This window comes from Onychostoma macrolepis, chromosome 02 (genome assembly GCF_012432095.1).
Source record: "Onychostoma macrolepis isolate SWU-2019 chromosome 02, ASM1243209v1, whole genome shotgun sequence".
Lineage (NCBI taxonomy): Eukaryota > Metazoa > Chordata > Actinopteri > Cypriniformes > Cyprinidae > Onychostoma > Onychostoma macrolepis.
Window position 1 is genome coordinate 28,706,628 of NC_081156.1, and position 15,133 is coordinate 28,721,760.

General features: G+C 37.3%; 2 protein-coding genes across 4 annotated transcripts in view; one reads left to right on the forward strand and one right to left on the reverse strand.

The window, feature by feature from the left end:
- camsap2b (calmodulin regulated spectrin-associated protein family, member 2b) overlaps positions 1-15,133 on the forward strand; it is a 58,842-nt gene that overhangs the window by 29,268 nt on the left and 14,441 nt on the right. For all 3 annotated transcript variants that reach the window (XM_058797397.1, XM_058797413.1, XM_058797406.1), the window contains exons 5-9: positions 6,282-6,359; positions 7,874-8,015; positions 12,973-13,112; positions 14,862-14,952; positions 15,042-15,126. In XM_058797397.1, coding sequence (XP_058653380.1) covers positions 6,282-6,359; positions 7,874-8,015; positions 12,973-13,112; positions 14,862-14,952; positions 15,042-15,126 — 536 coding nt within the window. The remainder of the gene's footprint in view (positions 1-6,281; positions 6,360-7,873; positions 8,016-12,972; positions 13,113-14,861; positions 14,953-15,041; positions 15,127-15,133) is intronic.
- On the reverse strand, positions 679-5,955 carry LOC131553040 (sterile alpha motif domain-containing protein 9-like). Its single transcript, XM_058797384.1, is given in 4 exon segments — positions 679-2,289; positions 2,291-2,842; positions 2,844-5,645; positions 5,915-5,955. Coding segments are annotated over 3 exon segments (4,764 nt in total). The 5' UTR covers position 5,645; positions 5,915-5,955; the 3' UTR covers positions 679-878.

Genomic DNA, 15,133 nt, shown 5'->3' on the forward strand with positions numbered 1-15,133 from the left:
TTTTGACTGTGTTATGCTATATTTTGTATGTTCAGAGGAATGGCTTGTCAGTGGAACCCAGTTGTTACTTTATGACTAGTTGGGACATAACAATATTTTCTAAACTTGAATGTAACCCACAGTGCATTTTTTTTAGTTGAGTCTTTTCAGTCGAGTCTTTTTGACTGGCCGCTAATTGGGAAACATCAGTTGTTGTTCTGCATGCACTACATTTAAAAACAACAAAAAAGTATATGATCTTAATGCATGCACAAAATTCTGTCATCTTTTACTCCCAATCAAGTCATTTTTTAAACATTCTCTCTCGAAAAAGGTCTTAGTGTTTTCCCCCTCTATACATTGAAAGTCAGTGGAGCCCAATGTTGTTTGAACCCTAACATTTTTAAGAACTTTTAAAATGACTTTTTTTGTGTGTTCTACAGAAGAAAGTTATTCGAAAGGACATGAGAATGAGTAAATGATGACAAATTTTTTATTTATTAATTAATTTAAAAGTGATGAAGTGAAGTCCAGAATTAACACAAGACGTATAACATCAGTCAAATACAAACAGGTCAAATCAGCATACAAGTTTACTTGAGATGATTTATTTGAGAATTGTAAATGGAAATGTGTGATTTTCTCATAGGATTTGCAAAAAATCACATTTAATTCATTTAATTATAATTTGTGGTTAATTATAAAATATTATAAATATAAAATTTCCACTTTCTAGTTAAGCACGGTTAAACGTTTAAAAATAGTAATCTGTCACATGGAAATTCATTGAGCTGCTGTTTTAAACAAACAGACTAATTTTAGTTTTGTGTATTAAAACACTGATTCTAGATTGAGCTCTACATGACTAGAAACAGACATAGTATGTTGTCATACATGATCTATCTGTCATCTTTGTACTGAATGTCGTAAGCAAGTGGTCCATCCATGGCAAAGCCGATGTAGAAGGACACATTCTCTGTGCTGTAGCCACTTCTCACTCCACCAAGAAATGCAGGACGCAATGGGATCTTAAGATTTCCATACTCTGTGAAGACCTCACCTTGTTCAATTGTACCACTCACTCTGAGGAGCTTGCTGTTTATTGAGATTTCCTTGAAGATTTCTCCTGTTTGCCAGAGAATGTTGCGATTCTTAACATTACTGACACTCACAGATCTGTCAAGGGAAACTTTAGTCACCAGCCTCTGTATTCCATCAGATTTTCCCAAGAAGAAGTGTGCAATGGTTGACCTTGTACGGTACATATGGGAGAGATTCTTTCTTGCTGAGCTTCTGATTTTATCAACATATGTCTTAATGCCAGTGCTGCTGACATTTTTTCCTGGCCAGAGCAAAAGTATGGCAAGGTAGAAAGGCTCTGGGTATTGGTGCTGTGTACCAACATCTTGCAGAATTTCTTTTAAAAGCTCATTGAGCTCTTCTGTGGATTTTGCTAACTTTGATTTTGAGCAAATCAGCTGAAGGATTAAATGTGCAAGCAGATGATTTGTTTTGTCCTTTGTAGTTTTGATGGCTAAATTCTTATATATGAATGAATATTTTTCAGTGATCTGTTCTACTGACACTTTTTTGGGCTCCAAAATCTGGAGAAGGCCTGGGAATGTATCTGCCCTGTTTTTCTCTAGGAACATTCTGCACTCTTCAATCTCCATATTCAAACTCAGTGTTGGTTTCTGCTTTTTCTCTTTTTGTTTGTCCTCTGCGGAGGTGCAGAATAAAGAGATGTATTGTTGATAGTGTTCTGAGATCCTCTTGCGAGTCTTTGCATCTCTCATATTGTCAGATCCCTTTTCTTTCATGTAAGTGAAGTAAATTTCAAGGAAGTCAAAAGCCTCTTTCACCTGTGATTTTAAAGATGTAAGGAAAGATTCAAAGTCCTGAAGAACAGCAACAAATTCATGACTGGATTCATTTTTAGAAACTGGGATGTTTGAGCAGGGCAGTTTTCTTTTGAGAAAGCTCTGGATGTAATGATCTTTCATTGGATCACCATTCTTAAATAATGGCAGTTTTTTGACGATGTCAAAAACAGTCATGGCTGTGTCGATTTCACCCATGTAGCCAGATATATTATATGGGCTGAACTTTCTGTGAAGTTCCTGTTCAGTTTCAAGGGTATCATCTGTCTTTGCCAAGGTTTGGGCTTTTCTGAAAGCTTTGGTGGCTGTGTTTGCTAACTCAAGATATTCCCTCAAGTCTTCAGCTGTGCATGGTTTCTTCTCTTGCTTTATACACTCCAGTTTGTGTTTCAATTCACTTTTTGCAACTTGTCCAACTGTATTTTCTAACCGAATTTTCTTTGATGGATTTAGCAATGTCTGCCCACCTTTTAGCTTCAGCGAAGTTCTTCTCTTTCAGGTACAAATGTCTTGCTAGAGCCTGAGGAATTGTGAAGTCTTTATCAAATCTTTCTGAAGCTGCAATAAAAATGTCTTGTATTTTATTCGGACCATCTTCTCCTGAGTTTATGTCTTCTATCAGTGGTGAAAACAGGGTGTCTTTCTCATCACCTTCTGTCTTGCGTTGACGAGTGATCAGCATGCTTTTCATCGATTGAACAAGAATGTCCTTCACTGCAAAGGTTTTGAAGAAGGCATCACAATGCAGCATGTCAAGAACTATGTCAGCCCTGGAGCAGTTATGTGTCTTCTCTAGTTGTTTGACACATTCTGTTGCAAGATGTTGGTGAACAAAGCGAATTGCTTTGAATCCCCCGTATTCTTCTGCCCCGAATTCAATCAACAAACAGGAGTAGGGCTCCATTTTGTCCAGCACAGACTCTCTTCCCCAAAATGCACATTTGATGCCCAGAAAATCTTCACATATAGATCTTAAAAGATCTTAAAAGTTCTTTAAGCTTCATTTCAAAAGCACATTTTTCTTTGTCAGATAGCTTTGCTGTAATGAATTCACTCTGATCAACACTTCTGTTGTGTCTGTCTTGTGGGGTTTTTGTACGTATGCAATTTAAGATGATGACACTTGCCCCTGTTTCTCCTGTAATTGTCCTCAATGAGCGCTTGAGTTCTTGTGTGTTTTCGGTTTCCTCTGAGTCTTCCACTAGTAGCAAGACTGGTGTTTTTAATGAATGCTCACTTTTTCCACACTTTATCAGATGAGCAACATGTTGGGCTACTTCTTCCTTTGAAACGGTGTTGTCTTTCAGCACTGCACATCTGAATTCTTTTCGCAGATTCCACATCACATGCATGGCCATGGTGGTGCCGCCACACCCTGGGTGATGAAAGAGATTCACTATGACACAAGTGCTTTTGGTATTTCTGGTCTGAGATCTGGTACTATTCTCTAATTTTGAGTGTTTGTCACGTTTTATGAATGGCTTTGCTGCAGGTTGCTCTGAGAAATAGAAGTTCCACCATTTCACTTTGCCTCCTCTGTAGAACTCAGACTCGGTTTTAATTTTGAACTCTTCAAATTCTGCAGAACTCTCATCGTATTCGTTTTCACATTCATTTTCACACAGGATATCAAGAGATGTCATAAGGTCTTCATCTTTCTTTTGTAGAATCACCGTACTGCCCTCAGCAGATGGAAGAAGTCTCTGAGCATTTTGCTTGTTCTGGCCCAGTTTCAGTATTGTCCCATTGATTTCACTGAGCTCCAGGTCATATATGCTCCGCTGACTGATGTCATCATCACATCGGGCTTGAATGAAATCCCTCCATTTTTGAAAGGACGTATCTGAAGTGCAAATACTTAATATGTTTTCTGTACCCCCAAGGTTTTTATAAAATGACATGAATGTGTCAAAAATCGGATCGACTGAGGCCTCAACAGTGGAGAGGAGGAGGAATATGACTAAGAATTGTCCTCTTGGAAGAGTGTCTTTATTGCAGAGGAATGAAATCATGTCCTGTACTTCTCCAGCTTTATGTTTTAACCATTCGTTTGATTGAAGGGGTCTGTCAGATTCAGTGTTGAGGTCTTCTCTGCCATTACAAAATACCCAGCTTGTTTGTGTGTATAAGTTTAGGTTTTTAATTATTGTTCCTGGATCTCCATGGAACTGGCTTGGTTTGTGAAGATTTGCAATCCGAACATCTCTGTAGTTGTGGCAGGACCCATTTACTACAGAGTTTGGATCAAAGTCCAATACACAAAACAGTTTCAATGTTGTCATGAACTGAAGATGCTGGAGTTGTTCAGGGTGACTTTTATTTGTTACTATGATATAATAATCATAATGATCCAGTCTGCTTCCTCCACATGTCAACAGATTCTTCAGCTTTTCCCCCTGGTTTGACGTTCCTTTGCTTTCAGGCCTCTTTTCTGCCTCCTTCCTCATGTTGTCCAGAACATTTACTTTTGTACTTATTCGGGCTATTTCAGATTGCAAGTTTCTTGGATTACCAATTTTACAGATATCCTGGGTCGCAGCTCCGTCTCTGATGAAGAGTGATTTTCCTTTGCTCTTTTTCCATTGATTGTCCTCATCCAGAGTCTGGATATAAAACAGCTTGCCATGAACTATGCTGTGGGATGGAACAACATCCACCTCGATGACATATTTGCCAGATAGTGTGCCATCAGGGCACAGCACTTCTACAAAGCGTGGTTGTCTGATGCAAGTCTTTGCTTCATGTGTGTGCTCTTCAAAGTGTGATTTAATACCCTGATTAAAATGATCAATGATAGTGTCCTTCTTCTCAACACTGACCCCAATAATCTCAGCATGAGCATACTGAGAATCTTTGGAGTCTGCTACACCAAAGTGGATGGTTCCATTTGTGCGGCTGTTCATACACCCAGCAGCAAACCGAAACACCTCTTTATTGAACTTCTTCTTCATCACATCAATGTCATCTGTTCTGCCCATGAACTTGTACTCATGAACTGGATCTGTCAGATTACCTGGTCCCGTCTCTGGTGGTAAAGTATAGTTTTGAATGTATCGATGAGAAGCAGAGTTCTGATCAAATGGATAGAGACTACATGACTGCTGTACGGATCTGGACCTCGTCATGTGCTTTTCCTCGTCAACTACTTTATCAGTATTAATGTTTGATGTTTTAGGGTCAGCTGACTCTGTTGGTTCGGTTTCTTGTGAAGATGTACAACTAGAAGTTTCTGAAAGTGGAATATTTTTGTTTTGTGAAGGGAGTTCGCTTACAGGTGTATTTGGTTGTGGCTCTTCTTTTGGAGTGCTTTTGGAGATGTTATCCATTGAATCTTTTCCCAATTGTATTAATTTGTCCATGGAATTAGCACTTTTAAGTTCTGTATTTTCTTTTTTGTGTGATTTTCTCTTTGATTTTTTCGCTTTTTTTTTAGATATTTGTGTTTGATCTGTTGAAATGCTGTCTTTGTTTTCCACTGTTGTGTCCAGCCTTGCCTCTGTGTGCTGTGTGTAGGAATTGTCAGAAGAATATGATTCTTGTTGTTCCTTCTTTAACGTCTCTAACCGGGTGATAATCTTAACAGCTGGACCATGCTTGATTCCAAGTTCTTGCAGATGTTTGGGCTGGTAACAGACTAGTTCTTCCCCTGATACTTCTTCCTCATACAGCTTGTCTGCATGTTTTTTATCCACTTTAATCACCTCAGTCAGCCAGTAATGAACCTGCTCTCTCGTCCACTCCTCTACTCGAAGAGGAAGTTCTGTCTGTTGAATTACTGTAGCCATACTAAAACAAACAAACAAAAAAATAATAATTAAAATATGATATAAATATACAACAGCTAAAGGCACAGAGCAATCCATAAAAATAGAGTGGTTTATTCCAAGCCCTCTGAAGAGTCATGATCACATTATATGAACTTATTTCATTTAACATATTTAATTCAACACACATACACACATCAAGCAAGTATGGTGTTTGGCATCATGCTGTAAACTAAAATCTTAAAAGTTTCCTTTTGTAGAGATCACCGTATGTTCTGTTGTCTATCTTACCTTTTATGAGTATGAAAACACTCTCTAAGCTCTGTCCATCCTTGTTTTTATCTCATCATGTGTTACCAATCATCCACCTGACAAGACAAGTAAAGACATATAAGAGTTAAATCCACATACAATACTTCACTGACAGTTTTTTTCTTTCTTTTTTTTTTGAAAAATATATTTATTACTTTTTTCAGTTTGCATATTACAACAGGTAAGTAACAATCATGTAAACACAGCGACAGTTTACTTCTAATATGTAAGTAAGTGAGACAGCAAAATACACAGAAAAATCCTGTGAACGAATCTGTTTATTTGTGCTTGTGTGTACCTGTGTTGGCTACATGACTATTGTACACATGTTCATTTTCCAATGCAGGTAAATGAACACCTTAGAGAACTTTTGGTACAAGAACAAAGAGTTCGAGATATAGGAGAACCCTGCATGGTTCAAAAGGTGAGGAGATATTCATTAGAACATTAATGCTGCGTTCATGCTATATCGTAATTACTGTAATTTTGAGATGACAGCACATGACGTTCTACATCCTCAGACTCGGAATTATGCTTTTCTATGGCAACACTATCAGCGCCTAAACAGAGCCTGTGGTGGTCAGGTGGTACAGCGGTCACATGGTACAAGTCGTAGCTCTCAGAAAACTCCCAGTTCACAAGATGTAATTACGAGTTCTACGAGGACATGAACGCTTTTTACAAGTTGGAATCTCGAAATTACGAGAATTCCGATATGACGTGAACGCACCTTAAGACTCTGAAACAGTCATTCTTTCCTTATGTTTGCATGCTGTTGAACTCTTATAAGTTGATGTTATTAAATAAGTGATAAATTGTCAAAATACATGTAATCTACTTAGTCTTCATTTATTTTAGAAACATTTGATCTGTACATGAAAATCAAGGCTTTTCCAAACACTTCCTTAGAATTTCTCTGTGTATCATGGCTACAGCATGGGCTCATACAAACTATGCTTTTCATTCCTTTGAAGTTAGACATATCCTAATTGTATTGCTGAATCATAAATTGCCCTGCAGATGTAAGTACTGCAGATGCAAGTCTACCAAAGTCAATCCACAGATAAAGCTTTGAAAAAACATTTGAAAATAATGTGAAAATGAAAACATTTCAAAGCTCCTATACTGTATATACCAATGTAACACTTAATATTTCATTTGCCTTGTTTCTCAGATTTATTCAAAATACTTTTGACAAATATTTAAATAATTAATAAATACACTATATTTAAATTATATTTATAGAAATTATAATTGAAAGAAATTACAGAATAAATAAGAAGTTGTTTTGGAAACATAGCTACAGTCATTCTACATCATGAGAAATTAATGAAAACTTCAACAGTACTTACACTATAAGTCTTCTGTTCTTCATGTAATGCTGGGTGCTGTTTTGCAGCTTGTTCTTACTCTATTTGGCACGCAAAAACAGTCACAGTGAGTGTACTGTGTTGAGGAATACTTCCGTATAAACATGCACAGTGCCTACTGTATGAAATATTCAAAAGTCCACAGTCCAGTTTTATTGTGTACCTGCCTTTGTAACTTTGGCCTAAAACAACAACTTGAACACACCCAAAAACCATAAAATCCATTAATCCAAACACAAATATCAGGAAGTCAAGATTTTATAAGCTAGAGATGAAATGCTAAGTTTGAGAGACACTAAAGATGTTAAGTTTGCTTATACAGAACAAATAAGAAGAAGACATCAGATTTCTGTGGTGATCTTACTCCTTGCATCCTTTTGCATGCAGTTGTAACTATAGTATTTTGGGTTAATTTACATCAGCCCTATCTCAATATTCTTAAGTAATTTTGTTCTCTACAGTTGTGTGCGTGTGTGTGTCCCTTAACTGACTCATGTCTTTAACCGGATCTGTTTATAATGCATTTTTCTTGCTGTTATGGCAACTTTTCTTTGTGTGTAATCCATAGGGGCGGTACAGAAGAGAGGACTCTAAAGCACGTCCGGTTCTTTGTCTCCCCCTGGTGGACAATCTCTTGAAGGACAACACAGACGGCTGTGCACTGGCTGCACTACTGCACTTCTACTGTCCTGATGCTGTGCCACTGGAAGGTACTGTTTCTCCTACCACGTTTCAACCTTCTCACACTATATTTTGAATACTTTATTTATATTTAGAGAGCTGCATTACACCCTGTCTACACCAGATACAAGCGGCGCAGCGTGACAAAATACTATAGAACCCATTATAATCAGTGATGCTGTCTACACTGGATGCAGCATAGCGCGACACGACAAATGCCCGACAGTAAACTGATGCCTCGTTCTATTTATGACATGCTGACACAAAGTTAAAATGATTTGCAACGGTCACTTTTTCGCATCCATTGTAGTCAGCCTCAAGCTATCGCATCCAGTGTAGAAACGGTGTTAGATTCATATTTAGAGAGCGACATTAGATGTTGATATTTGATATGACATGTCAGGAAAGGGCCTTGGCACATTAAGTGGTTCTGGGACCATGAACGTTTGGTTTTATTGTAGACTTTCACTCTAATTTAAAGGTATAATGCACCTAAAACTGAAAATTCTGCCATTATTTATCCACCCTTGTGTTAAAGATAAGAGTTTTTGCCATGGGACACAAAAGAAGATATTTTGAAGAATATTCATGCTGCTTTTTATACATGCAATAAAAGCATATATTGACCAAGAGCTGTTAGTTTTCAAAAAGGACAAAAATGTAGTCCATAAGATTCCTTCTCTGAATTCAAGGCCTTGCGAATCCATACAATAGCTTTGTGTGAAGAACAGATATCATTTTAATTTTAATGACATGTTTTTCTATTTTCTATCTATTAATTTAATTAATTTTTAAAATAGATTCTTCTGTATTGAACTGCACAATTTTTTGTCATAGTTGGATTAAAATTTGTTTTACCTGCATGATCACTAAGGCTTGTTGTGTCATAGTACTGCTAGATCACGTCTCTGACATTAAAGGGTTACTCCACCCCAAAATGATAATTTTGTCATTAATCCAAAACCGTAAAAGCTTCGTTCGTCTTCGGAACACAATTTAAGATATTTTGGATGAAAACCGGGAGGCTTGTGACTGTCCCATTGACTGCCAAGTAAATACCACTGTCAAGGCCCAGAAAAGTATGAAAGACATCGTTAGAATAGTCCATCTGCCATCAGTGGTTCAATCTGAATTTAATGAAGCGACGATAGGGGTGTGCGATATTGACAAAAAATAATATCTCGATATTTTCTGGGATTTTATCGATAACAATAATTAGACGATATTTTGCTGTATGTTATTGTGCTGGTACCTTAAGGACTGCCGTAGACAGCTGACTCCTAATGTTTTTGATATTCTTCATATTCCGTGTGGTGGTCAGTTCACACTGAGAGAAATTAATCTTTTCTAATAAGTTTAAACAGATTTTTACATTTTATGGGCATTTTTATCTTTATAAAGCCATTTTTTCTAAAAGTGTCCATTATCTTTTGAGTCAAATTCTTACATTTAATCAGTGAATTAGAATAATAAGACTTTTGGGCTGTTACCAAGCAAATTAAATCAGTATCAACAAAATTCATCTTTGCAATGCAGAGAAAACACAGAAGCTGCATCTGAAGTGGCATTTAGATGCATTTACCTGCAATTACAAATGCATGAATCATGTTTTGATATATTAAACACAAAACGTTAAATACTGATATTTGAAATTATTTAAATAATAAAAGATATTTTGAATGTGAAATTAAAATCGCCAGCAGGTGGCGGTAAGTCACTGTTAATAAGTGAGTCATAGTGATTGAACCAAATGATTCAAACGGTTGATTCATGCAGGAACGAAACACCCTCATGTTGCTCAGACTCAGAGACTCAAAACAGTGCTGTGGCTGTGGTTGGAGTGATTTTTGTTGTCGAAATAAAGCAAAAACAGTAAATATGGTGTCTAAAACGTAAGTATCTTAATTAACCTCTTGTTTATTGAACTGTAGTAAAAAATCAATATCACATTTGTAATCATGGTCATTTTTGGAGCGTTATTTTTCGTTATTCTTTGTGTGAAATTGATTAACTACAAAATAGCCTATATACATTTTCTGCCCCCATGTCTTTAATTTTGTGTTCATTCTCAATGTAGTGAAAGTTCAGTGAAAGAACACACCCTACGCTCGAACACTAGTCTAGACTTCACGTAATGAATGCGTGCACTCTCAAATTCTCGATAATGTCAAATTGCACATCGTTTAAACCAGAGGTCCCCAACCACTGGGTCGCGACCCACTACCGGGCCGTGGAAGAATTCCTACCGGCTCACGAGAAAGTTCTGGGGAAAATGTTATTTTGCGTAAATTATTTTTCTAATTATTCTGTATTTTCGTTGTATGCGATTGATATCGAGTAGCAATTTGACGATTTCATGTTAAATCAGTAAATAAAAGGTTTTTGCTTAAACGGCTCGCAGTTGATCCGTGATATACGGACCAGGTTCAGACCCCACCATTCGTCATGTGATTTGCAGATTCATTTGCCAATTTACATGTTTAAGCTATTTAAAACCACAAGAAGAAATGAAACAGAACTCAATTCGTTATTTGCGCACCGAAGCGCACACAAGCATAGACATGTTTCAGACAGTGCGGCATACCGTATTGATTCCTCTTTGTTTTTTATACTTTTCTGGGCCTTGACATTGTTATTTACTTGGCAGTCAATGGGACAGTCACAAACCTCCCGGGTTTCATGCAAAATATCTTAAATTTTGTTCCGAAGACAAACTAAGCTTTTACGGGTTTGGACCGACATGAGGGTAAATGATTAATGACAAAAGTTTCATTTTGGGGTGGAGTAACCCTTTAAACCGCACAATTAGTAGTGATTTTCTAATCTTGTACCAAGTATGATAAGGCAAGGCAAGGCAAGTTTATTTATATACCACATTTCATACACAATGGTAATTCAAAGTGCTTTACATAAAAAGGAGGTAAAATAATCATAAAAAAAAAAGATCACAACAATGAAACCAGAAATTTAAAAACGTTTAAAAGTATTTAAAAATTGATTTAAAATGAATTTAGAACAGTTAGAAATAAAAATGATTATACATAAAATACAGTGCAGTCAGTTTGGACGTAGCACAGTGCTCATTCAACAAATGCACAGCTAAACAGAGTTTTGAGTCTGGATTTAAATGTGGCTAATGTTTTAGCACATCTGATCTCATCTGGAAGCTGGTTCCAACTGCGGGCAGCATAATAGCTAAAAGTGGACTCCCCTTGTTTTGTGTGAACCCTTGGTATTTCTAACTTACTTGATCCTAATGATCTGATTGGTCTGTTAGGTTTATGTTCAGTGAGCATATCTGCAATGTATTTAGGTCCTAGGCCATTGAGTGATTTATAAATGAGTAAAAGTACTTTAAAATCTATCCTAAATGTAACTGGAAGCCAGTGTAAGGACCTGAGGACTGGTGTGATATGCTCAGATTTTCTGGTTCTAGTCAGATTCCTGGCAGCAGCGTTCTGGATGAGCTGCAGCTGTCTAATGGTCTTCTTTGGAAGGCCGGTGAGGAGACCATTACAATAATCCACCCTGCTGGTGATAAAGGCATGAACAAGTTTCTCCAAGTCTTGACTGGAAACAAAACATCTAATTCTTGCAATGTTTTTGAGATGATAGTATGCTGATTTAGTTACTGCTTTGACATGACTACTGAAACTAAGGTCTGTCTCCAGAATCACCCCAAGATTTTTGACTTGGTTTTTAGTTGTTTGACCCCTAGAGTCAAGGTATGTGAACATTTGGGCAGCATTAAGCAAATATTTCCACATCGTGACGCAGACATGTGGGGCCGTGCTTGAATGAGCCGTTATAGGGTGGCGTGGACAAATCTTAACTTTAATAAAGAATATCTCTTTGGGTTTGAGACTGAAAGCATGAAGGCTGTCTTTATAGATGCTATAGTGGATTTCAGGTTTCGTCTTCCGCCACATCCGCTCAGCTTTTCTGCATTGTCTTTTCATACTCTGAACTGCTGTTGATTTTCTCCAAGGTGATTTCTGTCTGCCAGTCTTCTTACTGACTTTTTCAGGAGCAATATCCTCAATAACATTCTTAACTTTTTGAGTTAAAGGAATCAAGGAGAAGATCAACAGAGTCTGCAGAAATGCTTGGTGTTAAAGATATAGCCTCTATAAATAGCGCACTAGTTTTCTCGTTAATGTATCTCTTTCTGACAGAGACCGATAAAGTGTAATTTTTGTGTAGTTTTAGACTTGAACATTGTCTACGGAAATAACCTACACAACTGCAATATACTTTAGTCAGAAAGAGTGTATTCTTATTGTCTTAATTTTGTTTCAGTGAGAGGTGTAGTTGAAATACTGTAGCACAATTTTCCAACAGAGGACTGTACAGATAAACCCTCTACAAAATACTCTGGCCCTAATCTGGCCCCATAGATAACAGGCATACACACACAAACAGCATCAGGAAAACTACATTATCCACTAAACTCTCTCTGAAGTCCCTCGTGCCACAAACATAACATTCAGATATTTAGAGTCTTCTGAAGGACACAAAGTCCCTGCCTAACTTAAAACTTGACTTAGTGATATAATAGCAGGTTTTTTTTAATTTTTATTTAAACTTGGTTTGAAAGACAATGTGCTACTAAAGCCACTTGATGACACCACAAATGTCTTTGTCACTTTTGATCAATTTAATGCATCCTTGCTATATAAAAGTCAGAATTTCTTCATAAGAATAAGGGTATATGTGGGTGGAGGAAGAAATGAGTGAAAGGAATAGACAGAGCGAGTAGGAGTGCGTGAATGGAAGTTTGAGCGAGAACAGAGGAGCAGTTATTCAAACATAAACACATCTCCACCCCGTGACTCTGAGGATTCTGCTCGTTACATCACACATCCTGGTCCCGCCCTCACAGTCTTTATGAATCTCCATTGGCTTCTATTTGAGTTCTGTCTCTGCCCCCTCAGATATACTCATAATGTCATTTGCTGTTATGTGGTTTGTTCCCTCCCCATCCAGATATCTGTGTCAAAGAAACAATGTCATTGGCTGACAGTCTGTACAATCTCCAGCTGATCCAGGAGTTCTGCAGAGAAAACCTCAACAACTGCTGTCACTTCACCCTGGAGGATATGCTGTATGCCTCCAGCACCATCAAGGTAAACCTGACGTCAGTACAGTTTACTTCTCTTTACTACATTTATATTTATGCATTTAACAGACACTTTTATCCAAAACGACTAACAAAAGAGGGACAAAAGCAATTCGAAAAGGAGCTGACAATACTTGTGATATACATTGGCAGGTTTATTTGCCAAGATCGAGAAGAGGAGTAAAATGTAAATTTTTTTGTAAATAAATACATGTAAATGTCTTTACTGATACCATTTTACTAAAAGATTTATTGATGGATTTTATTTTGATAGATCATCTTGACATGTTTTGATGAGGATTGTTGCATGACACTCACTATTCTTATTGTCTTCAGAAAATCTGCTCTGATTTGATGTGCTGATTTTTTAAATTATTTTATTTCTTTTGTGCTAATTTTATTATTATTTTTTCCTGGTATGATTTAGTATCAGAAGTTTTCTCAGATGTTCCAACACAATGAATATGATATGTGTTTCCCATTTGGTTCAGTGTTGCAAACTTTACATGGTTTCTAGGATACAGATTCTGAGCGCTTTCTGTGGTGATTTTCCACTGAATATCTTTTTTTAGTTTGAGGCCAAGATGAATGAGTGATCACTGGAATATTACAGGGAATTTCAGCAGGGCTGGTGCAGGAAAGGAAAGCCGACCAGTGCATGTTTTAAATCTGACGGTTTGGGATGACTGAGTCATCGTTTGTGTGTATGTGAGAGCTCTGCCAAGTGGATTGCCTCAAACAGTTATGTTAGTGAAGTGGTTTATCTAGATAAACACAGTCCATGTGAAGCCGTTACCTCACACAGCCACCATCATAACATATTTTTTGAGCAAAATGTGTTACATTTTCCAAACTGGCAGCTGTGGATTTGCCGTTATGTCAGATGAGTCTGTGGTCAATTATGTAAACCAGGTTAAAATACTTGTTGGCTGCTTCTGCCAATCACATGCTCTCCAGTAAAACAAAGGTACATCTGATTTCTTTGGTCATTTAGGGCTTAAGTGGTGTGTTTTTCACTAAATTAGGCCTTTTTCATGAGGCTAACACAAGCCACTAACTATAGTGAAATAAAGGTGTCAGGACTGAATAAATCAGCAGAGAGTGCTGGGTCTGTTCTGTTCGTGTCAGCCTGCCCCGGTTGCTTTGTTGCTCTTGTTGGGTCAGAACACCCTTTAATGCACTGAAAGAGACTCTTATGGTTGCTGCACTGTTGCTCTCAATAAATGCTCTGTATTATGTTATACACTAAGGACAGTCAGTTATTTTGCACAGTTATTACGCTGTTTAAATAGCTTAAACTTGTGTTTGTGTGTTCTGTCACATCAGAATGTTATGATGCCTATTGGGTGATCAGAATCTAGGCTTCACTCCCACCATGTTCAGATCACATGACCATCCTTACTATTCGTCATGCAGTATATAGTATGTATACTGTGGGTAGTATGGAAAATTTCTGCATGCAAAGAATACCTAAAGTAACAATTCATACGGTTTCATAATTTTTAAATAATAGTAGGCAGTACACTACATACATGCACAGTATATATGTACAGTAGCTGTCATCTTGCTTTTTAAAGTTAGTAAGAGTCTATTACAATCTACAGGAGAATATTGACATCTTGTGGTTATAGAGGAACATTACAAGACCAGCACATCACAAACACGTCAGTTCAATGTTTGAAGAGAGTGAAGAGAGATTGTTTAAAAGTTTCATCATTTTCTTCTCATTAATTTTAGTGTGTTTGTGTGTTTTCAGAGTAATTACCTTGTGTTTATGGCAGAGCTATTTTGGTGGTGTGAAGTTGTGAAACCATCTTTTGTTCAGCCCCGAACACTCAATACCAAAGGTAAGGTCTGTCTCATCTGGTGTCATTATATTTGGTGTGCATGTCATGCATTTTATTAACACCGGTTTTATTTATCTCTTCTTTTGTAGTATCTGACCCATCCCAGTCCATTACAATGGCTCCCATAACCAAACAAAACCTGATCCACAGGCCAGGCAGTCCGGATCAGTCTAGGTTTGTC